General features: G+C 46.1%; 1 protein-coding gene across 1 annotated transcript in view; it reads right to left on the bottom strand.

The window, feature by feature from the left end:
- The window catches only part of DRC1 (dynein regulatory complex subunit 1), a 597,053-nt gene that overhangs the window by 329,505 nt on the left and 244,157 nt on the right, over positions 1-23,391 (bottom strand). The window contains exon 6 of the mRNA XM_069236516.1: positions 19,574-19,660. Within this exon, the coding sequence (XP_069092617.1) occupies positions 19,574-19,660 (87 nt within the window). The remainder of the gene's footprint in view (positions 1-19,573; positions 19,661-23,391) is intronic.

The following is a 23,391-nucleotide window of genomic DNA, read 5'->3' as shown; positions in this document are numbered from 1 at the left end:
GTAGTTTATAAATTATGTTTTAAGAAGTTTTTTGGATATCGGTTCAGTCGTGTATTTAGATGACATTTTGATCTACTCATGTAACATAGAAGGTAATGTTCATCATGTTCATGCAATTTTCTCAATGCTTCTAAGAAAATCCCCTGTATGCCAAACTGAAAAAAAAAAAAAATCATACAAAAGAGGTGGAGTTTCTGGGGTTTATTTTATTGGTCCTACTGGAATTTAAACAGATGCTAAGAAAGTAGAGGATGTTCAGATCTGGCAGCCCAACAAACTGTTAAAAAGGTCTAAAGTTTTTTGGTTTTCACAAATTTTTAGGGATTCAGGGAACACTTTTCTGCAGCAGTAGCTCCAATTACCAAACTCGTTAAAAAGGAACAATCTTTAAATAGTCACCAGAAGCAGACAATGCCTTAAGAGTCCTAAAAGAGAAGTTTATTTCAGGCCCTATGTTTCAACATCCACACCTGTCACAACCATTTCCCTTAGAAGTAAATGCTTCTCAAGTGGCTACTGAGGGTACTCTCGCAAAGAAATGAAAATACAGGTCAACTTCATCCAGTAGCCTATCTCTCACAGGAGTTACATTTTGCTGAGAAAAATTATACCATTGCAGACAGAGAGCAACTGACAATTAACATTGTATTGTAGGAGTGGAGACATTGCCTTCTAGGAGCTCGTCACACATTTACTATACTCACAGATCACCATAATCTACAGTTTTTAAAAACTGCTAGAGTCTGCTAGACAACTATTTTTGTCTCAACTCATCAGTCAATATGATTTTATAGGACAATTTTGCCCAAAGAAGGGGCAATGGGAAAGCTGACACTTTGTATAGATATGGTTATGAAAATGAGTTGAAGAGGTCCCTCCATACATAATCAAACAGAAATGGCTCATCAACTCTGTGACCTCTTCTTAGTTTGTTCAGAAAGTATCTTAATCAGAACAAAATAATGATTTTGTTTTAGAGGAAGGAGGGAAGTCCATCAGGATTTGTGTCATTTTAAACAGGCCCTATAATTATCCACTAAGAACTTACATGAACAAGAAATAGATTGGTGTCACAATTCTCTTCTAGCATGTCACCCAGGACAAGACAAAACCTTGCAAATTATTCAACAACATATTTGGTGGCCTCAGGTGACTCAGGATATGAAAACGTTTGTAGCTAACTGTGGAATTTGTGCCCAAGTAAAAAGTGTGCATTTGGCCCCTGCGGGTCAGTTGCACCCAATATCAATACCCTAAGCCCTTGTCATACCGTGTCATTAGACTTTATTTTGGACTTGCCCTAAACCTCAAAAGGATATACAACTATCCTAGTAGTTGGTGATCACTGCTGTATCATGGTACATTTTATACCACTGAAAGGGTTATCTACAGCTTAAGGTTTAGCACAAGTGTTTTTACAATCATTAATTTGTCTCAGTGATATTCCATCAGTACTAATGACCTAGTGTGGATAACAATTTATATCTAATTTCTCGCAAGCTCTATGCACAAGTCTGGGAATAAATGCACAACTGTCATCTGATCACCACCCATGGTCAAACTGAGAGGGTGAATGAATGCATTGAGCAATACTTGTGTTGCTATGGCTTACAAGAAGAACAATATTGGCTTAAAAATTATTGGTTGAGTGAATTTGCATATAATAATGCCACTCATTCGGCTACTGGTTATTCAACCTAGTACATCACCGTCTGGTTAGATCCCAAAATGATCAATTGGGAAGGCCCAGTAAAAAATCACTATACACCCACAGTAGAAGAACTACATGAAAAGATACATCAAATTCAACAGCATTATCAGGAACTCTTAGAACAGGGTAAATTACAGTATAAACATTGTGCAGAACAACATTGTAGGAAATCTCCTGAATACAAGGATAGTGCTGAAGTTTGGCTTTCCACTAAAACTCCATTTGAAAGGGAAGAATAAGTTCCAACTTAAATTCATAGATCTATTTCATATCTCAAAGATTGTAAACCCGGTATCTGTAAAATTAGTTTTAGCAGTAAATCTACCCATACATCCTGCCTTTCACATGTCATTGCTTACACCAGTGGACACTAGGAAGTTAAAACACCCAGAGCCAACCTTAGTTGATGGACAACAAGAAATTTAAGTTGAGGCCATATTAGACTCTAAAAGAGTTGGAAATAAGCTGTGCTAGTATTTAGTCGACTGGAAAGGGTATGGCCTGGAAGATCGAACTTGAGAACTGCTCACACTCATACATGCATCCTCCCTATTATGCCAATTTAATCAATTATATCCTCACAAACACAATCCAGTGGGTAAGGTTTTGGGAGGGGTGTGTTCTGATATTAGTCTCAGAGGAGAAGGATGGTATAGTTGCACCTTGGGAGGCAAGTGTATTTTTAAGTAAATGGAAGCTCAATTAAAATATTTGTGAGGGCTGAATTGGTGCTAAAATTATTTAACTATTTGCTGTAACTTACTTGTTATTACTGCTTGTGAAAGGATTGGGGTTTGAGTAAAGTCACAAAGGTTTGCAGAGGTTAGTAAGTGTCAAGAGAAAGTTGGGAGTAGATAGGTTATTTATCCTGCACCCAAACGTCCACCTGCGCTCATTCTCACAAGTTCCGTAAGGGAGTAGGAACTCCTTGTTGCTGCTCTCAAGGAGAACCCCTTGAAACTCATCTTATGTTTAATTATTCCCAAGATCTCTTACAGAGTCTCTGCAGACTTCTGTTTTTGGAGCAGCCTGTAGTCGTAGACAATCAAGCTGTTGTTTTTTTTGTTTAAGTAAGGGGATGAACTTGCACAGATTTGTAAATTACCACATTGCTCTGTCAGCCTACTCCAACTAAATTCTACCCTTCATAGAGCTAAGTCACAATCTGAACTCTGTTTTATAGAATAAAATCCTGATAATCTATTCCACCTTCTCCCCTCAACCCTCTTTACACACTCTCTCTGTGCTCACTGGCAGGTTGGAGTCAGTGTAACTCACACACTTCACACAACCGTCCTCATAGGAGACTCTGGACCTGATACACAGTATGAGATCAGCCAGACACCTGCTCTGACAGCATCTTCTCTCTTGGCAAAGATGCATTTGGCCCTATTCTAAGAGATTTGTTGTCAGGAATACAGGCTATTACCTTTTCGCAGGAGTGAAATGGGCACATAGTAGTTCCCCACTTCCCTGTGAATCAAGTGGACCATCCAAAATAGTCAAGTCTGACCCACTGGCACAAAGGGGCAAAGGTTGGTCAAGGTGGACACCAGTATCCCACTGGACTACGTTGGGATTGGTTTTACGGCTTCTTGAAAAAAAATACACAGCTTAGAGAAAGAGTTAGAATATGCACAAATAAAGTTTTTGTAATAATGTGACCCACTCCTGCATACCTAATGCCCTCCCTTCTTCCTTTCATGAATAGGTGGTTCCTTTGGCTGAATCCACTCTTTGCTATAACTAGGAAATAGAACTGAGAACCATTAATTCATAGAACTCATACAGGGAAATATACTCCAAGTATGTATATAAATATACGCATGAATAAATATATATACATACGCATATATGAGTATGAATCATGAGCGACCTTACAACAATTCCTCACAGGATCATAATTCTGTATAAACACCATTCATAATTTTTCCATAGATGTGCATCTCCTGGTATACTGGGTTTGACAGTTTATCAACCATATACTATTTATAGTTTTAAATCAAGGTCCATCTCCTTCTAAGCCAATGTCCATCAGTTCATCAAGTCATACATCAAATAACATGTGTTACTCCCTAATCTGACAAATTATTGTCAGTTCATCAAACCTTAAGTAACAATACTAATAAATCTTTCTTGCCCCTTTTTGAATAGGAAAAAAACAGAAGACGGTTGAATTCACCAATTCCTCAATAAAGAAAAAACAATCAGATAAATCACTATAAAATGGTATCACAGGTTGGAATTATGCTACACAAACTGAAGAGATTGCCCCTTATTGCGATGCTCCTGTATTTTTATGTTTTACAGGTCGCTGAGAGGTCAGGAACGAGGATCCAGAGGAAACAGGGAGCCCAATGAACCTGACACCAGAGGAAAAACCTGCCGAATCAAGCAGGAGCTAAGGATGTCGCACGCACAGGCTAGAAGGAAGCAGAAGACTGAAGGAACGCTGATGGGAGAAGCAAGAGATGACTGCACAGATGCCAACAGGTAAGGAAAGGTGCGTGCGGGTAGAAGATGCACAACAACGAGTTGGCGTCCCGGTGCAGTGCACAGCCTTAAATGCTATGCATTTAACCCCTAAAAAGGACCGCACAGCCAGCACGGCGCACCCAACAGTACACCCCTCAAAGACCTTCTCAATAGGTTTGGTTTCATCAGGATATTGATGATGAAAAAGATGAAAAAGACGAGGGGCATGTACATGACACACAGGCTCCCAAGTGTGACGCTTGCATCTATAACCCTTCTAATGAATCAAATACAACAGTCTGTGACTTACACATTTGGAGTCCAGGACTGCCGTAACTCTGGTTCATTATCCACCACAAAAACTGGAGGTTTTTTAGGAAGTACACTTCCAGGGGCAATTGGTTTTAACAAGACACGTGAAAAACGGGGTGTACTTGTATTTGTGAAGTGTTTCATGGTGACATAATCGATTTTTTTTTATTATCGGATAGTTAACCGCCTCTGTATCATGGTTGGAATTTTCAGGGCCCCTTCAATTTGAGGAGTCATGTTGAAAGCCACACTTGATCTCCCACTTAATAGTCAGGATTTGCTCTTCTAATTTGATCTGCATGTTCCGTACATATCAGCTTTGCTTGCTTCCAGTTGGTTTGTGCTGTGTGTTGGAAAAACATTATTTATTCCACATGATTCTGGACTGCTGGAACCTCAGTAGTATGGGTGGCTGAAAGCAACAGAAAACAGGGATGCAGACTATAATTACATTGAAATGGGGTTACCATGGTAGAGCTATGTTGTGCATTATTATAGGCAAATTCGGCAGCCCAAGAATTGTGTCCCAATCTGTAGTATCACTCAATACTTGCCACCTAATGTATGGCTCTAAACATTGATTTATCCTCTCTATCTGACCATCTGTTTGTGGGTGATAAAAATTAGACAGATGGACTTCTATCTGTAATACCCCACACAAGGCTTTCCAAAATTTGAAACAAATTCAGTAACCCGATCGGCCACACATTTATGAGCAGTAGACCATGTAAACGTACTATGGATTCCGAAAATATGTCTGCAAGTGTCTTAGAAGTAGGCAAACCTGATAATGGTGTAAAATGAGCCGTTTTAAAAACGTCTACTGTGACCATAAACATAGTATAACTGTGGTCTATTTTGGGCAGTTCCACTATAAAATCCAGGGAGAGTGTATGTCATGGGTGAAGAGCAGTGGGTAAGGGGTGTAATAGGGCAGCAGGTGATTGATGTGAGTTTCTATTCTGAGCACAAATAGCACTTCTTTGTACAGACTGTTTTGTATCATTCACAAGTGTGAGCCACCAAAAATTACGCCTAAACAATTCTAGTGTCTTCTTTTCTTCAGGATGCACTGCTGGTATATGATTATGACACCAGTATAATTCCTGTTGCTGTAAGATTGTAGTGGGAACAAATACACCATTCTGTACATAAGACATATTGTTTAAAACCTTATTATCTTGTTTATTAATTATCTCCTATGCTTCTCTGCTTTGCTGTGCTACAGCTACATCTGCCAAAAAAAAAAGATTTCAGTTGTTACAGCCCCTAAGATACGGTCAGCGGGTATGATTGGAAGTGTTTAAGATTCTTGTTCTCCTCCTTCATGTCTTAAACATTACAATGCATCTGCTTTCCCATGTCTGCCAGCTTAGAATTGGATTAAAAAATCATATGCAGTAAAGAATTGGGTCCAGGGTATCTGTCTTATAGACAGAGCTTTAGCTGACTTCAAGAATTTGAGATTTCGGTGATCAGTGATTACAGTGACAGTATGCAAAGCAACCAACAAATAATGCTGCCATTCCTCACAGGCCTTCTTAATGGGGGGGAGATCCTTGTCACATACAGAATAATTCACTTTGGCTGGACTAAGTTTGTGAGAAAATAAACTATTGGATGAAGTTGACCAGTTTCTTTGTTTCTCTGCTATTAGACCCCCCAATTGCCACCTGAGAAGCATCTGCCTCCACAATAAATGGTTGTGAAGTGTTGGGATGTTGTAGAATGGGGGCATTTATAAAATAAGTTTTTTTCAGATGCTGGAAAACCTGTTCTGCTGCCTCAGTCCACTTAAAGACTACTCATTTTTTTTAACAACTGTGTTATAGAGGATACCATGGTGGAAAAATGATCTCTACATCACTGGTACACGTTAGCAAACCCAAGAAACCTTTGTACTTCTTTCACTGTTTTAGGAGATTTCAATTGCACAATAGCTGTAACCTGCTGTTGGTCAATACTAACCCCTTGTGAAGAGAGAACATACCCCAAAAAGGACACTTCAGAAGTATGAAACTCACATTTCTCCAATTTAACAAATAGCTCGTAACTCGTGTCTCGTAACTGTTGCAACACAACTCTTACATGTTTCTCGTGTTCTGTCATGGATGGGGAGTATATTAGGATTTCATCAAGATAAGTCACCACACACACACCAAAAATCTCTTAACATTTTATTAATGAAGAACTGAAAGGCAGCAGGGGCGTTACACAAACCAAACGTTATCTACAGGTATTCATACAAACTGAACTTAGTACGAAATATTGTTTTCCACTCAACCCCCTCCCTCACTCCCACTAGGTGGATAGGCCCCTGTCAGATCAAGTTTGGTAAAAACCAGAGCATCCTTTACTTTATCTAATAAACTAGAAATGGGAGGCAGAGGACAGCGGTTCTTCACAGTGACATCATTGAGTGCTCTGTAATCTATACAGGCGCATAGCTAACGCCCTATTTAGGTACAAAGAATGATAAGAAGAGGATGGGGAATGGGGTTGCTTGAAAAATACTATTCTTAACATTTTCTCTAGATATTCCCTGAGATGGATGTTTTATTTTTCTGTGAGTGCCTAGATCCTACTGCAGGGTAACTGGGCCCCAGGGATTTGATCGATCTAGCAATCATATGGGCGATGTGGGGGAAGAGTAACAGCCTTTTGTTTATCAAAAACATCTGCTGTAAAGACAATCCGAACGTTGTCTAGTGGGAGGCAGGTGTCTACCTTGACCAAGTTTGTCCCTTCTTCCCGGTGGGTCAGACTTGGCCATTTTGTATGGTTCGCTTGATTCACAGGGAAGTAGGGAACTACTTCATGCCCATTTCACTCCTGTGAAAAGGTAATAACCTGTATTCCTGACAGAACAATAAGCCTAAGTGGAAATTTCGCTCAAGTGAAATAGAGATAAGTGAGGTCACCCTGGCTGATATAACCCACATGATCGGCAATTTTCAAAAGGACTGTCCCACTGCAGCGTACAGCCTTAAAGGCTAGGTGCTCCATCCCTTAAAGGGACCACACAGCCGGGCGTACCGCATAGCCTGCGCAGTGCACCCGACATTTGTGTTTTCTGCCAGTGGGAACTGGCTCTGGCCCCTTGGCCTACATATATGTGAGAGATCCCCCCCATACTTAAAAAAAACATCAGCAGACCTTAAAACTCTGAATAAATTTAGGCCCATCTCACATTTGCCCTTACCTGCTAAATTGCTCATAAAGGCAGTGAACGGACTATCTTCTTTCCTGGAATCTAATGGATTGCTTGAACCTGCCCAGTCAGGATTCTGCTGTGATGAAACTACCCAAAGAATAAACTAAAGCAGTGACAAAAACATAGGTGGTCATTACAACCCCGGCGGTTGGTGTTAAAGCGGCGGTAAAACCACCAACAGGCCAGCGGATTTTTTTTTTAATTACGACTGAGATGGAAACCGCCAACATAGACAGCCACTTTAACACTCCGACCGTCAAGTTGGTACATGCAAACACCGCGGCGGTAACTGCCAACAGACAGGCGGAAAACAATGTACCGCCCACATTATTACAAGCCACCAATCTGCCACCTTCTCCGGGGCGGATACACCGCGAACAAAAACACGGCAGAAACAGGACTTGGAAGGGAAAACGCTCACTTCTACACATCCCACGAGGAACAAGGATTCCATGGAACCGGAACTTCAGATTCTTCCAGCCCTTATCTTCCTGCTCCTCTACCAGGAGCACGAACGCCGGCGGCGAAGACCAAGGTGAGTACTGCACCTACGACACAGGGGAGGGAAAAAACAGTGACACACACAAGCAACACGCAACAACCCCACCCCCACCCTCACCCACGACAACACACACACTAATACATCATGATACATCACAGTTACACCCCCCAACCCTCCCTGGAAGAAGGCAAGGACAAAAGGAAATGAGTCGAATGATTGTAATATATACGAAGACAGTAATCAAAAATATATACATATATTAAGATATTCACACTATAAACAAATATATACACCAAGAATACAAGTCCAAGGTATTCCACTATCATAGTCCGTGGACCACTGGCCCCAAAAGGCATGGGCGAGGCCCACACTCAATACCCGAACAAGACGGAGAGAACACTGCTGGGGGAACAGATAGAAATAAAACAGGCACCTCAGGGGGAAGGGAAGGGGGGGCACCTCAGCCGGATGACTACACGACACCAGATCCACGAGGGGGCTCCATGCCCACTGTTCAATCCTGGGGAGTGCAAAGCCACAGTCTCTCAAGTCTCTACAGTGGGTGGTTTGCCCACTGTTCAATCCTGGGAAGTGCAAAGCCACAGTCTCTCAAGTCTCTACATTGGGTGGGTTGCCCACTGCTATATCTTGGGGAGTGCAAAGCCACAGACTCTCAAGTCTCTACAGTGGGTGGTTTGCCCACTGTTCAATCATTCTCCACTGGTTCTGGAGGGGACTTTGTGCCCAGAGTGTTTCATCCTGCCAAGGACAGAGGTAGTGGATATGATACTCCACTGGTTCTGAAGGGGGCTTTGTGCCCAGAGTGCTTCATCCTGCCAAGGACTGAGGTAGTGGATGCCTTTCTCCACTAGTTCTGGAGGGGGCTTTGTGCCCAGAATGCTTCATCCTGCCAAGGACAGAGGTAGTGGATGTGATACTCCACTGGTTCTGGAGGGGGCTTTGTGCCCAGAGTGCTTCATCCTGCCAAGGACTGAGGTAGTGGATGTGATACTCCACTGGTTCTGGAGGGGGCTTTGTGCCCAGAGTGCTTCATTCTGCCAAGGACTGTGGTAGTGGATGCCTTTCTCCACTGGTTCTGGAGGGGGCATGGTGCCCAGAGTGCTTCATCCTGCCAAGGACCGAGGTAGTGGATGTGATACTCCACTGGTTCTGAAGGGGGCTTTGTGCCCAGATTGCTTCATCCTGCCAAGGACTGAGGTAATGGATGTGATACTCCACTGGTTCTGGAGGGGGCTTTGTGCCCAGAGTGCTTCATCCTGCCAAGGACTGAGGTAGTGGATGCCTTTCTCCACTGATTCTGGAGGGGGCTTTGTGACCAGAGTGCTTCATCCTGCCAAGGACAGAGGTAGTGGATGTGATACTCCACTGGTTCTGGAGGGGGCTTTGTGCCCAGAGTGCTTCATCCTGCCAAGGATTGAGGTAGTGGATGTGATACTCCACTGGTTCTGGAGGGGGCTTTGTGCCCAGAGTGTTTCATCCTGTCAAGGATTGAGGTAGTGGATGCCTTTCTCCACTGGTTCTGGAGGGGGTTTTGTGCCCAGAGTGCTTCATCCTACCAAGGACAGAGGTAGTGGATGTGATACTCTACTTGTTCTGGAGGGGGCTTTGTGCTTCATCCTGCCAAGGACTGAGGAAGTGGATGTGATATTCCACTGGTTCTGCAGGGGGCTTTGTGCCCAGAGTGCTTCATCCTGCCAAGGACTGAGGTAGTGGATGCCTTTCTCCACTGGTTCTGGAGGGGGTTTGTGCCAGAGTGCTTCATCCTTCCTGTGGCGGCCTCAGTAGCGTCGGAATCATTGGCGCTCACTGGCCTGCGGTGCTGCTGGCGGCGGTGTCCTGGGCAGCAGTGCTGCTGGCGGCGGTGTCCTGGGCAGCGGTGTGGCGGCGGTGTCCTTGGCAGCGGGGCTGGTAGTGCGGTGTCCTGGGCAGCGGTGCTGCTGGCGGTGGTGTCCTGGGCAGCGGGGCTGGTGGCGGCGGTGTACTGGGCAGCGGGGCTGGTAGTGCGGTGTCCTGGGCAGCGGTGCTGCTGGCGGTGGTGTCCTGGGCAGCGGGGCTGGTCACGGCGGTGTACTGGGCAGCGGGGCTGGTGGCGGTCTTGTCTGCCGTGCAGGTCTTCCCAGACTTGCTGGTTTTACTGTGACCCTTCCCCATCTTGGATGGTGGCGCAGCTCCTCACCCCCAACTGTAACCCTGGGAGCGGCTTTGGTGGCTGGTTTCTTTCCCCTCTCCCGCCGGGCACCGGCCAACTTTTTATGCTTGACAGGTGGGGGACTGTCCGTGCTCTGGCTCCTTGCCACACTGTCTACCCTGCTGCCTGGCACACTCCAGAAGCCGGTTACTACTGGCACCACTGGTCCCGCAGATGTTGTGGCTGAGGTGCTGAGTTGGGACCTGGAGAGGCGGGCCCTAGGAGACTGAAGGGGTCGGGAAGGTGAGGGAAAGAGGTCAAGGGTGGACAGGAAAAGTTTCTTAGGAACAGTGGGACGGATAGATGGAGGGGGTTTGGGAGTGGAGGAAGAGGTAGTGGTTGTAGGAGGTGTACGTTTGGTGACTTTGGGTGAAGGTGCATGGGCTGGAGGCTGTCATGAGGTGGATGGCTGTTGGGTGGGTGTGTGGCTGCATTTGTGTTCCTTGGGAGATGGCCTCACAAACACACTGGGAGAGGACACAGGGGACGTGTGAATGGTAGTGGGGGTGGTGACTGCACGTGAGCGGGTTGTGGTGGTGGGTGTGCTGGTGATGGACGTAGTGGCTGAGGATGTAGTGCATGCAGGTGTGAGTGGAGACAAGACAGGGAGGGAGGAGGGAGACGAGGAGGAGGGGGACACAGTGGAGGCATTGGATGTTGGTGTGTCTGCATATGTGTGATGCTTGCGTGAGTACCTGTGGGATGTGTGGTGCTTATGTTTGCCAGAGCTTCCCTTGTGTGTTGAGGTGTGTGCATGCTGGTCTGATGGTGTGCTTGGGATAGGCTGAGGTACAGGGGTTTGGGTCTGGGTGGAGGAAGTTGGAGGGGGGAGGCTAGAGACAGGGACAATGGCTGCCATCAGTGCTGAGGCCAGAGTCTGAAAAGCTCGCTGATGGGCTGCCTTACCAGAGTGAATGCCCTCCAGGTATGCATTGGTTTGTTGCAACTGCCTCTCTACATCCTGGATGGCATTCAAAATGGTAGACTGCCCAACAGTGAGGGACCTGAGGAGGTCAATGGCCTCCTCACTGAGGGCAGCAGGGGTGACAGGGGCCGGGTCTGAGGTGCCTGGGGCGAAGGAGATGCCCACCCTCCTGGGTGAGCTGGCACAGGGGAAACACTGAGGGGCTGCTGGGAGGGCAGTGCTGGTAGGGGGTTGGCGGCTGTACCTGTAGATGCGGGGGTCACAGATGGGCCCGCCACCGCAAGGGAGCTCCCATCAGAGGAGGAGTCCGTATCGCTGGTGTCAGCTCCTGTCCCCGCTGTGGAGCTCCCCTCGCCCTCCGTTCCACTGGTAAATTCAGACTCCGTAGTGTCACCCTCCAGGGCCATGTGGGATGCAGCTCCCTCCTGCTCCAGTGCCACTGCTCCTCTGCCTGATGATGCTAATGCACAAAAGAACAGGGAGACCACAAAAAGGGGGGAGAAGACAGAAGAAAGACATGTTGAGTGCATGCAATTCCGCTACAGACACAGAAGCCCCCTGTACTACGCCGCGCACTTGGAGTTCCCTATTCAATCCCAGGGACATGGGTTACAAGGCTATGCCCAATTGCTGCACACATGGATGTCACAGGAGCCTGACTAGGTGTACTTGGCACTGTACACGGGTGGGGTGGGGTGCCACAGGGCCTGCCTTAAGAAGGGTCATTGCCTACTAAACTCGCCCTGGCCTAGGGGAACCCACAGCCCACCTCCCCCACCCAGACACATCCAATGCGCACTGAATCAGCAGAATGAGAGTGTACTCACCCCCTTGTGGCTGCTGTGATGCAGTACCCATCCAACTCGGGATATGCCACCGCCAGGATCCTGAACATCAGGGGGGTCATGGTGCGACGGGCACCCCTCCCACGTTGGGAGGCCATCCCCAGCTGGGCCTCCGCCATCTTCTTGCTCCAGCGGTGAATGTCCTCCCATCTTTTCCGGCAGTGGGTGCTCCGTCTGTGGTAGACCCCCAGTGTCCAGACTTCCTTGGCGATGGCACGCCAAATGTCCTTCTTCTGGTGGTGGCTGACCTACAGGAATAGTACAGGGGAAAAAGATAAGTTATTACCGTCCGCACCGTCACAGTCATTGGCCCGCATTGCTACCCTTGCCATGACGCACATGCACTCACCGTCGTTTCATGCACGCCTGATTCTCACCCCCCCTAACTTTCATCCACACCACTCCACACAGGCATTACCCATACAGCATGCTCACAGTGTACTTACATGTTTGTCTGGAGGACCGTAGAGTAGCGGGTATTGGGGGAGGACCCCATCCATGAGGTTCTCCAACTCCTCCATGCTGAAGGCAGGGGCCCTTTCCCCAGACACACGAGCTATTGTCTCTTCCAGACTGAGGTCACAGCAGCACCTGCAGTGTAGGTCCTCTCCTGTCAAAGATCAGGTATCAAGTGATTGAACAGAGAGAAAATGGAGGTCACGTCCGCGGCGGTGCGTACCGTCGCCGCCGGCATAAATCGTCATTGGCTCCTGGGACCCATAGGGTCCAATGTTAACCAGTGCAGGATTGCGCTGCGGTCTTCGACCGCCTACCGAGATAGTGTACAACGCCCGCGCAGTTACCTCATATCCAATTGTCCCACTTTACAGGTCAGGCAGCCGCCATTTCATGGGCCCACATGGCATTATTTTGGACTGCGTCACACATATCTAGGCCTTGCCTAAACACTCATACAGGCATATGTCGATTTGCTAATATTTCTGAGTATGCTGTGTTTACGTACCTCAGAGTTGGTTGACTCTCTGCTCTCCTCCATAGGCACCGTCCGCTGGGGCATGTGAGGAGATGGCGGCATCCTCCGGTGTACAGGCCGCTGGTGGACCTGTCGACAATGGAGGAGCGACATGTGATCATCACCTACAGACTCGATGGTGCCACAATCCAGGAACTGTGTGCCAAGTTGGAGCCAGACTTGATGTCAGCTATCCGCCATCCCACAGGAATCCCCCCTCAAGTGCAGGTGCTGTCAGTACTCCATTTCCTAGCAAGTGGGTTATTTCAAACTACAGTGGTCATTGCATCAGGGATGTCCCAGCCTATGTTTTCCAACGTGTTGTCCAGAGTGTTGTCTGCCCTGCTGAAACACATGCATCGTTTTCCCTCAGGTGGAGGATTTGCCTACAGTGAAAGGTGATTTCTATGCCCTGGGACATATCCCCAACATCATAGGTGCCATTGATGGGACACATGTGGCCTTGGTCCCCCCCGCAGCAGTGAACAGGTGTACAGAAACCGGAAGAGTTACCATTCGATGAATGTGCAGATGGTGTGTTTGGCAGACCAGTACATCTCCCATGTGAACGCCAAATTCCCTGGCTCAGTGCATGACGCTTACATTTTGATAAATAGCAGCATCCCTTATGTGATGTGGCAACTCCAGAGGCACCGTGTGTGGCTATTAGGTGAGGACATGGACCCTATAAAGTGTGACTAGGTGTCTGGGTCTAGGGTTGTCCCTAAGGGTTAGTGTGTGTCTAACAGTTGTCCCTCGACATTTGCAGGTGACTCTGGCTACCCCAGCCTGTCATGGCTACTGACCCCAGTGAGGAATCCCAGGACAATTGCAGAGGAACGCTACAATGAGGCCCATGGGCGAACTAGGAGGGTTATAGAGAGGACCTTCGGCCTCCTGAAGGCCAGGTTCAGGTGCCTTCATATGACAGGTGGTTCCCTAATTCTACTCACCAAAGAAGGAGTGCCAGATCATCGTGGCCTGCTGTATGCTTCACAACTTGGCTTTGCAACGACAGGTGCCTTTTCTGCAGGAGGATGGTCCAGATGGAGGTGTTGTGGCAGCTGTGGAGCCTGTGGACAGTGAAGACGAGGAAGCTGCAGAAGAGGACATAGACAACAGGAACACAGTGATCCTGCAGTACTTCCAGTGAGACACAGGTAAGAAGACAACACAGCCTGCTACATCTGATTGAATTATACTACCTCTCATCTGTCTGTCATTTTCACCCAGTGTATGGTCACTGAGTTGTCACTTTCCCTTACGATTTCACAGATGTGGGTCCCACTGTGTGACATCTGCTTTGTTTCCGCATGGACTAGTGCTGTGTGACATAGGTATGTTGACATTACATTTGATGTATCATTTTGCCACTGTTATTGCAAATACACATTTTCTAAAGCACAGACTGACTCCAGATTGTTTTTTGATTTAAGGGTGTTTATTTAAGTGCTCAATAGTGGAGGGGGTTGTAAAATGGTCAGGGGTGATGGTGGAAGAATGTCCATGGCAGAGTCCAGTCTATTAGTCTCACAGGTGCATTGTCCAAAGGGGCATAGGAAGTGGAGCTGGGGCAGTTTACGTATGGACAGGGTGACAAAGTGGGACAGAAGGATGACAATCAGGGTGGTCTCATTTCTTGGCGGGGGTCTTGGCATTGTTCTCTGTCTTTGTCCTGGATCTCAGGGACCGTTTGCAGGGTGGTTCTCCATCTGCAGGGGAGGGTGCTGTTGTGGTGGTCCCTTGGCGGTGCCTCCTGTCCACTAGCGCCAGCGGAGGTGGTGGGCAGTTCATCGTCCAGGCTAGTGTCAGGGGCCCCTTGTTGTGCCACAGTGTCCCTCCTGGTGTTGACGAGTTCCTTCAGCACCCCTACAATGGTGCCTAGGGTGGAATTGATAGATTTGAGTTCCTCCCTGAAGCCCAAATACTGTTCCTCCTGCAGCCGCTGGGTCTCCTGAAACTTGGCCAGTACCATTGCCATCGTCTCATGGGAATGGTGGTAGGCTCCCATGATGTTGGAGAGGGCCTCGTGGAGAGTGGGTTCCCTGGGCCTGTCCTCCCCCTGTCACACAGCAGCCCTCCCAGTTCCCCAGTGTTCCTGGGCCTCTGTCCCCTGAACCGTGTGCCCACTACCACTACCCCCAGGTCCCTGGTGTTGTTGGGGTGGTGGGTTAGCCTGGGTTCCCTGTAGTGGTGGACACACTGCTGATTGACGTTTCCTGGGGACAGAGGTATGGGCCCGCTGGGTGGGTGCTGTGCTGGTGTTTCCAGAGGGGCAAGCTCTGTAGTGGCCTGTGCCAGTGTGAGGGGAACCAACTGTCCCGAGGTCCCAGATGGGCCAGGCTGGTCATCTAGATCCAGTTGGACAGAGCTGCTGTCATCACTGTGGGCCTCTTCTGTGGGTGGAGTGGACATATCTGGACCCTCCTGTCCGGTGACATTGGGTAGGGGTCCTGCAGGGGTGTAAAGGCATGATTATTGCATCTGTATGTGCCATGGTGTGCAATGGGTGGGTGACCGTGTACCCCAGTGCTTGCATTCCTGTGTAGGACCTTGTGTGGCAATGGTTTAGGGGGGTGTATGGGTATGTGTAGTGGCCATGCATTGGTGATGGGTGTCCATGCTTTGGTGTTACATGCAGGGCTTGAGTTTGGGATGTGTGGTTTGTGATATTGGGACATATGTGAGGAGTTGGAGTGATGGGGGTGCGGGCGAGGGTGGGGGTATGTGATAGCATGCAGGTGGGTGGGGTATGTAATAGTTAAGATTTGACTTAACAGAGTCCATTCCTCCTGCTACTCCTGCGAGGCCCTCAGGATGCAGTATAGCCAAGACCTGCTCCTCCCATGTTGTTAGTTGTGGGGGAGGAGGTAGGGGGCCGCCGCCAGTCCGCTGAACTGCGATGTGGTGTCTTGAGACCACGGAACGCACCTTCCCCGTAGGTCGTTCCACCTCTTCCTGATGTCATCCCGTGTTCTTGGGTGCTGTCCCACTGCGTTGACCCTGTCCACGATTCTTCGCCATAGCTCCTTCTTCCTAGCTATGGTGGTGTGCTGCACCTGTGATCCGAATAGCTGTGGTTCTACCCGGATGATTTCCCCCACCATGACCCTGAGCTCCTCCTCAGAGAACCTGGGGTGTCTTTGCGGTGCCATGGGGTGCTGTGGGTGATGTGTGGGGTGATATTTAGAGGTGTGTTGTGTAAGGTGCGTGGTTGTTGTGTGAGTGATGGTGTGGAGTGCCTGTGGATGCTAGTTTGTAGATAGTGGTGTCTCTCTCTGGCCCTCAGTAGCAATTGTGATTGTAAGGGTTTGTGGGTGTGTGTTTTATATTATAGTGGATGTGTGGGAGTGGTGTGTGTATGTGTATCAGGTGTGTGTATTTGGAATTGTCCAATGTGGTTGTGTTTTGTATATGTGTGTGTATTTTGAGCGCAGCGGTGTGTACTGCCAATGGAATACCGCGGTTGAAAGACCGCCGCGTGGATTCGTGGGTCATGATAGTGTGGGCGTATTCCTGTTGGCGTGATGCTGGAGGTTTTGTTATCGCCAGTTTATCACTGACCTTTGGTGTGGCGGACTTGTGTGGGTGTCTGGATTTTGGAGGATTCCGAGCTGTGGGTCATAATGAACGTGGTGGAATTCCACGGCCGCGGCAGTGTGTTAGCGGTCTTCTGCATGGCGGTAAGCAGCTTTTACCGCCAATCTTGTAATGACCCCCATAATGATAAGGTGAAAATCAGAAGCACTGGTTGTTTGTATCTTTCTGCCATGTTCATTACAGTATCTCATTCTATCTTGAGCTCCAGGCTTTTGAACATGTGTATTGGCAAGACCTCTCCAAAGTGTGTAGGTTATTTGTAGTCTGGAAGAACTTAAACTGTAGCCCTTCCTCTGTACCATTCTGACAGCCTGGTAGTTACCTGCAGGATACCTCAAGGCTCTTCACTGTACCCCTTCCTCCGTACCATTCTGATCCCCTGGTACTTACCTGCAGGGTACCTCAGGGCTCTTCACTTAAGCCCCACACAGTTTAATGTTTAGATCAGACCCTTGATCTCCATGATCCGCTTGGTCAGTATAGAAGTGATATCACATGTAAAGGACATTATAATCTACTTCTCTGTCACCAAACATCTCGCTGTTACAGCTATATGCATCTATCAATAAATGCAAGCTGTGGCAGGATGGATGTCCTCCAACCGCCTCAAGATAAATGTGGTAAAACTAAGTTTCTCTTCTTAGCCAAATAATCGAGAGATTGGTCTCCTCCTTGGTGATCTAAGGAGCTTGGCCCAACTCCTACTCCTTCTGCCAATAATCTCAGTTTCATATTTGACCACCACCTAAACAAATATGACAAGTGATGGCTACCTGCTTTGCTGTACTCAGGATGTTGGGAAAAATCCTACCTTTCCTTCCAGAAAACGCAAAGCATGCTGTTGTCAATACACTCTTAGACTTGACTATGGGAAATGTTCATACTTGGGACCCCGGATTATATGTCCCACCGGCTCCAAGCGCTCTGCAGCCGGGCTGCAACTAAAACTGCCTGTCAACTCTTCTGTCTCTGATAAAGTCAAAAATCTTAATTTGTTGCTGGTTACGAAGAGGATCATCTTCAGGTCCCTCTGCTTAGTTCACAACACAATTCACAGGGAAGGGCCCCACTATCTTTAATCCAAATTCTAGCTCTATGCCCCACTACGCTTCTTCACTCAGTTACTATGTGCTTCCCCTCCACACCAACCATCAAAAAGAGTCACCTCAGTGTTCATTACTCATGCTTCTTAGCCAAAACAACCTGTAATGCCCTGCCATTTAACCTTTGAAACACCCCTAGTCTCTGTGTATAAAACTCTCCTCAAAACCTGGCTTTTCAGTGTTTGATCCTTCTCCTATGCTATTCTCCGTCTTTTTAGATCCTACTGCTCGGGAAACAGTTTAACTCTGCACGTACCTTGCATGGACATAGACATTGAGAACCTGTTTACAACATTGTCTACTGAGGGTATCTAGGCCTGAGGAAGTTTTCCAGCATGTGCATCTATGAAAGTTCCAATGCTGAAGCACCTCTTGTTCCGCAAAGTGATCTAGAAAAACATGCAGACGTGTTCTCCCATCATTAAACTGAAAGATGTTGTCCACAACTAGTAGTGCAGAATATGAAGATAAAAAGAAAGCATAGGGATTCAGCCTGATTGAACTTTTTATAGAAGAGAACTACTAACAACTGGCAGTCTTCAATGCAGGTTTGAATTGATAGGGGCAAGACTTTAAGGTGTTTATGAAGACATTCAGGAACAAATGTACTATTTGCTGCACTGTGTTGCATGAAAAGGAGAGAGCAGGACAGCACCAGATCTAATAGTGTGCAAAGATGTTTAGGTGATGTGCAGCACTGAGTTTGTACTGGAAGACTGCCCTTGTACTGGAAGGGTATTCTTCCCAATTCAAGACTGTGTGGGGTTCAGCCACTGTTTGTGACACTGCAAAGCCTTAACACATAGGGTTCTGAGTTTCACATAGTGTAATTTAGGAAGTGTGCAGCCATCGATCCCGACCTTCCCCGTTAGTATCTAAAACCAAATGTTCGAGAGAGAAGCGAGTAGGGCTGTTACATGAAAGGAACCTCCCCTAGTTGCCACTCGGTACTGGCTGTAAAAAGCAAACTGGGGAGCAGAGTTCCTTGTCAAGGTTACCAAGGGAGGAAGAATGGATTTGTTTCTGCAATTTACAGGTCCTTGGTAACATCATATTGCATTGATTTGCATCTCCATAGCCAATGGGGTGACCTAGGGAGTTAAGAATTTGCTGATGAGATCTAGGTATATCCTGTTGGTCCAGTGCTTAATTTGTAAATTAAAAGGTGCTGGTGCCCAAAGCCCTCCTCTTAAACACGAGGCTGCTTCAATTAAAGTTGCGAGCAAGGAATACTGAGGCAGCTTAATCCTGAAGCCACCTCGGTCATCTTTGATCCATTAACAGCCACCCCCTACCCCTTCAGCTCACTCTTGCAGTTTTCTGTTTTCTCCCTTTGTGACGCGTTTTCGTTTTTCTCTTCCAATCTCTTTCCCATATGTGTCTTTTGCTCACAGGAACTCCTTGAGGCAGAAAAATAAGTGCCGGTGCTTGGCACCGGAAACAACAAGCACAAATTAAGCACTGTGTAGGTCACACATTTTAGTGCAAAGGAGCTGGCTCAATCTTTTCGTCCAGCACACATGGATGAAGTGAGCTTTGATTTGGATAATGGCTATCTGACAGCACACCGAAACTCCAAAATGAAGTTAGCAAATGTTAGGTAAAAATAGGTCAACGTAATTCTGTATATTAGCAAAATAAAAACAAAAAGCTGTTCTCGATACAAGGAGAACTTTAGTCTTTTAATCAATGCATTTACAGTACCTCTTGATCCCTGCGGGATTGCATTCCCTTTTCCCACTTATGTCTGTTTGCAGCCAGTAGTTCCCTCCGTTCCAATTCAAATGATTTCTATCAATAAAAAAAATATTCGAGGTGTTATTCAACTTTTTCAACAACTTTTTATTGAATTTTCTTAAAATAATAAACAAAAGACAAGAAAGATCCCAAGGGCAGCAACATTTGAAGTTTAAAGCTCAAACATATGCTAATGGGTAAATACACCAAACCCTCCCCACCCACTCCAGCTCTGAAATGGAAAAATCTCTGTATCACCAAAGTAAAACATTGTCAGAGGTGGTTGACCCAGGGTGGCTCAATGGAAAGCTGATGCAGATGTTCTATCAGCACTGCCTGACCCGTGCCAGAACAATATGAATTAGGGAGCATGGCTCCTTCTTGGTTTTGCTGGGCACATTCGGGTAAAGGGGTGAGGGTGGGAAGGTGTATGAAAACACCCTGAGCACACTCATTAAAAGATCTTCCCTCTTCTACCCTCTTCCCTCTTCTGGCGAAGTGTTGGCAATTTTCATTCTCTCTGGTTGCAAAGAGGTCTAACAGGGGTACCTAATTTGTTGAACATCGCCCCCTGGCACAATGTTGGCAGAGGTTTATGGCTCAGCAGCTGAGTGAGTTGGCTGAATAGTTCAGTTTTAACCAACAGATGCGCTGCAGGATGGCCACTTTCTTGCCAATCACTTCATCAAAAACAATGAATTGTTGTTCCATCCTGTTTCCTGATACACTGATGTCATATTATCGCTTTTCACCAGAGCTGGGTCACCACTGATGCAAAGCAAACAGCCCCGACGTCCAGGCCGGATAGCTCCTTGTCCCAAAACGGTGATATTCAAGGCACGGGTAATCCTAGTTCTCCTCCTCCTCTGGACAAGCAGTGGAGACAGATAAGTAGCAACATGGAGACCCAGCATTCAAATTAACATCGGCAATTAAAGAAGCACTGCTTTGTGGCGGGATGCCTGAAGTCTATCTCTGGGTCTATCTTTCAAGAGGCCCTGACCTTAAGTTACATAACCACAGACACCTCCATGGAAGGATCGACAGCAGGTTACAGGAGCTGTCTGCAGGGACAAAGGTCCCTTGAAAAAAAACAGTTCTTCTCCAGTAAATTTTCATTTATGGCATTAGGCACTGCAGAGTCCCGCCCATCTGCGGGATCCTGAAGATTATTTTTTTTATAAACATAAACATTATACTTTTTTTTTTTTTAAGTCAGTGTTTACATACAAAACACCATTTTTGATAGGCTGTTGCACGCAATATTTTCACTAATTTTCTTTGACAACAGAAGTCAATTTAAAAGGACAAAAATGCCACTGATAGGTTTAAATCTTTTCACTAAAGTCCAATAGCAAAAGGTAATATTGCACTGCGAATATCAATTACAAAAATAATACTTAGATTCACTGTGCACCCAGTGGGGGAATGCCACATTGTCCACCTCCAAGGTACATCACAATAGGCCTACTGACGTGGGAGCGACAGAAAGGTTAAAGACACTCAGAATCCGAAAAATCAAAAAGAAAGACAATGTCATAAAATTAAACCGTCGCCCACCTAGGAACCCCTTATGGAAGAGGACTCTGGTAAACAAAAATCAGACACACCCCTGCTCCAACACCATTACTACGGATCTGTAACAATGCAACCTAAAATGTCACAATCTATAGTGAAATGCTAGGAAACCTCTTCAGTAAACGCGTTTAAACGAAAAATGAGAGAAAGAAAGAGCAATGTAGCTAAATGGACTACAGCTTACAGAGCCCTAATATCTAGCACTGGTCCCTTAAGGAAAGTCATCCCGCCAATATCCCATCATGCCCTGCCAGCAACAGTTAGGTGAGTTCCTTTTTACAGGAATTGAGGATCCTGACATATTTGTATTTCATTTCCTTGACTGTTCTCCTGGGAAGAGGGGGGGTGGCTTACAGTAGTAAGGAAGATTCCCCTTGAGGAGAAGTACGAATACTTGTGAGTAAACAGTCCTTCTTACAGGGGATCTTCATTTATAAGCACTGAATTGGAGTATCAAGTCCATCCCTATCAAAGGCACCAAGAATAAAACGCCCAGGCTACCAGAAATGATTCTACAAATGAGCTTGGGCCAATTAGGCATCTGCCCTGGAATCTGAGTCAAGAAAACAATGTCTGCCCTTATCAAATGGGCTCTCAGCTTACTGGACAAAGTTCTATGATCACTACATTAACATGAGAGGAAACAAGAAACCATCCATCAGTTCCAGAGTGACCAAACCCCTTTAATATGGGCCCATGATTCAGAAAAAGGTGACTTGTTTGTCTAATGCCCCTACATTTACCGAGGTGGAACTTCAATACCCTCTTAACATCCGGAGAATGTATATTACTCTCGGATGGAGAAGAAGGATTTTGGAAATAGGTTTGAAATAGAATAGTTTGATTGACATAGAAGTCTGACACGGCCTTTAGGAGAAAACGTAGATGAGTTCTCTTGACAACTTTATTTTTTATGGAAAATCATATATGGTCCATTAGGGCATAGCGCTTGGATCTCACTAACCCTGGTATGTGAATTGATACTAGTTTACTAGAAAAGCTGATTTTCAAGAAATGTTGCAAGGTAGCCTTATGAAGTAGATCAAAAAGGGAGTACAACTATTTTGAGAGTCCTATATTAATTTCCCATGGAGGTGAATGTCTCTTTATAGGAGGCAAGACTTATTTAAACCATTCTGAAAAACGTTCACAACAGGGAATAACAAGGTTTTGAAGGATTATTTTCTTTAACCTATAAAGGTTGCAAAATGAACCTGTATTAAAGAATATTACTTTGCCCAGCTTTAACTAAATAGATATGGGTATCACCTCATCCTGGCATCTGGATATTGATATTCTATATTCAGAACCAGATACAAAATATTTTGAAAGAGCAGGACATCCTAATGGATGAACATTTTCTTTTAGAGAAACACCTGTCTCTAATAGATTCAGGGTGTATTTGATTTTTTTAACAAAAGCTTCCCATTTGGGATAGAAAATGCAGGATCAGAGGTCTGTTATCCCTTACAGACTTCCATTGCTATATCTGCAGCTATTCACAGGAGGCTGACGAACAAGTTACTTACCTTCGATAACATTCTTTCTGGTATTCAAAAGGTGAGGAATCCACTGGTAGATGTATCCATCAGAATAATTAATATTGATTAGGCAGGTTGTTTTGAAACTGTGCAAATGGACAATTTACTATGCCATCTATAGAAACACTGGTTGCATACCAAATTGTATTTCCATTCACAAACTAGTCAGTGCGCATATGGTACACTTGAAATACTTTGAGTAAGGAAACAGTACACAGGGCCCCTTGTCCCACCCTACCTGTTGGGATAATGTATTGTTGTAGTTTTGTCCGTCTCTACAAGCAGAGAGTTTGTTTTGAACCCAAGAGTAAAGATCTGAGAGCCAGGTGGACTGTTCTCAACTCTAGCAAATTGATGTTGTATATTTCCTCTTTTGCTGCCACAATATTCCCTGTGTTTAAAGAGAACTAAGTAGGGTAGTGCCCATCACAGTGATTTGAGCTGGAATCTCCTCATAAAAGGGGGCAGAAAGTACCACCAGGGAAGGGATTGAATTGCAGCCTGTGAGAGAGTTAGGCTACCTTCCTAGCTGACTGAGTATTACAACCACTGATCTTCCCGGCACTAGTGAACCTTTCTCTTGTGCAGTTGGACAATCAGGACTATAAATATGTAGGATGCCACTGATGAAATCTAACAAGTCGTCAGATGTGTTGTCTTTAGATG

Source organism: Pleurodeles waltl, chromosome 5 (assembly GCF_031143425.1).
Source record: "Pleurodeles waltl isolate 20211129_DDA chromosome 5, aPleWal1.hap1.20221129, whole genome shotgun sequence".
NCBI classification, from domain to species: Eukaryota; Metazoa; Chordata; class Amphibia; order Caudata; family Salamandridae; genus Pleurodeles; species Pleurodeles waltl.
This window is presented reverse-complemented; position numbering and strand designations above follow the sequence as displayed.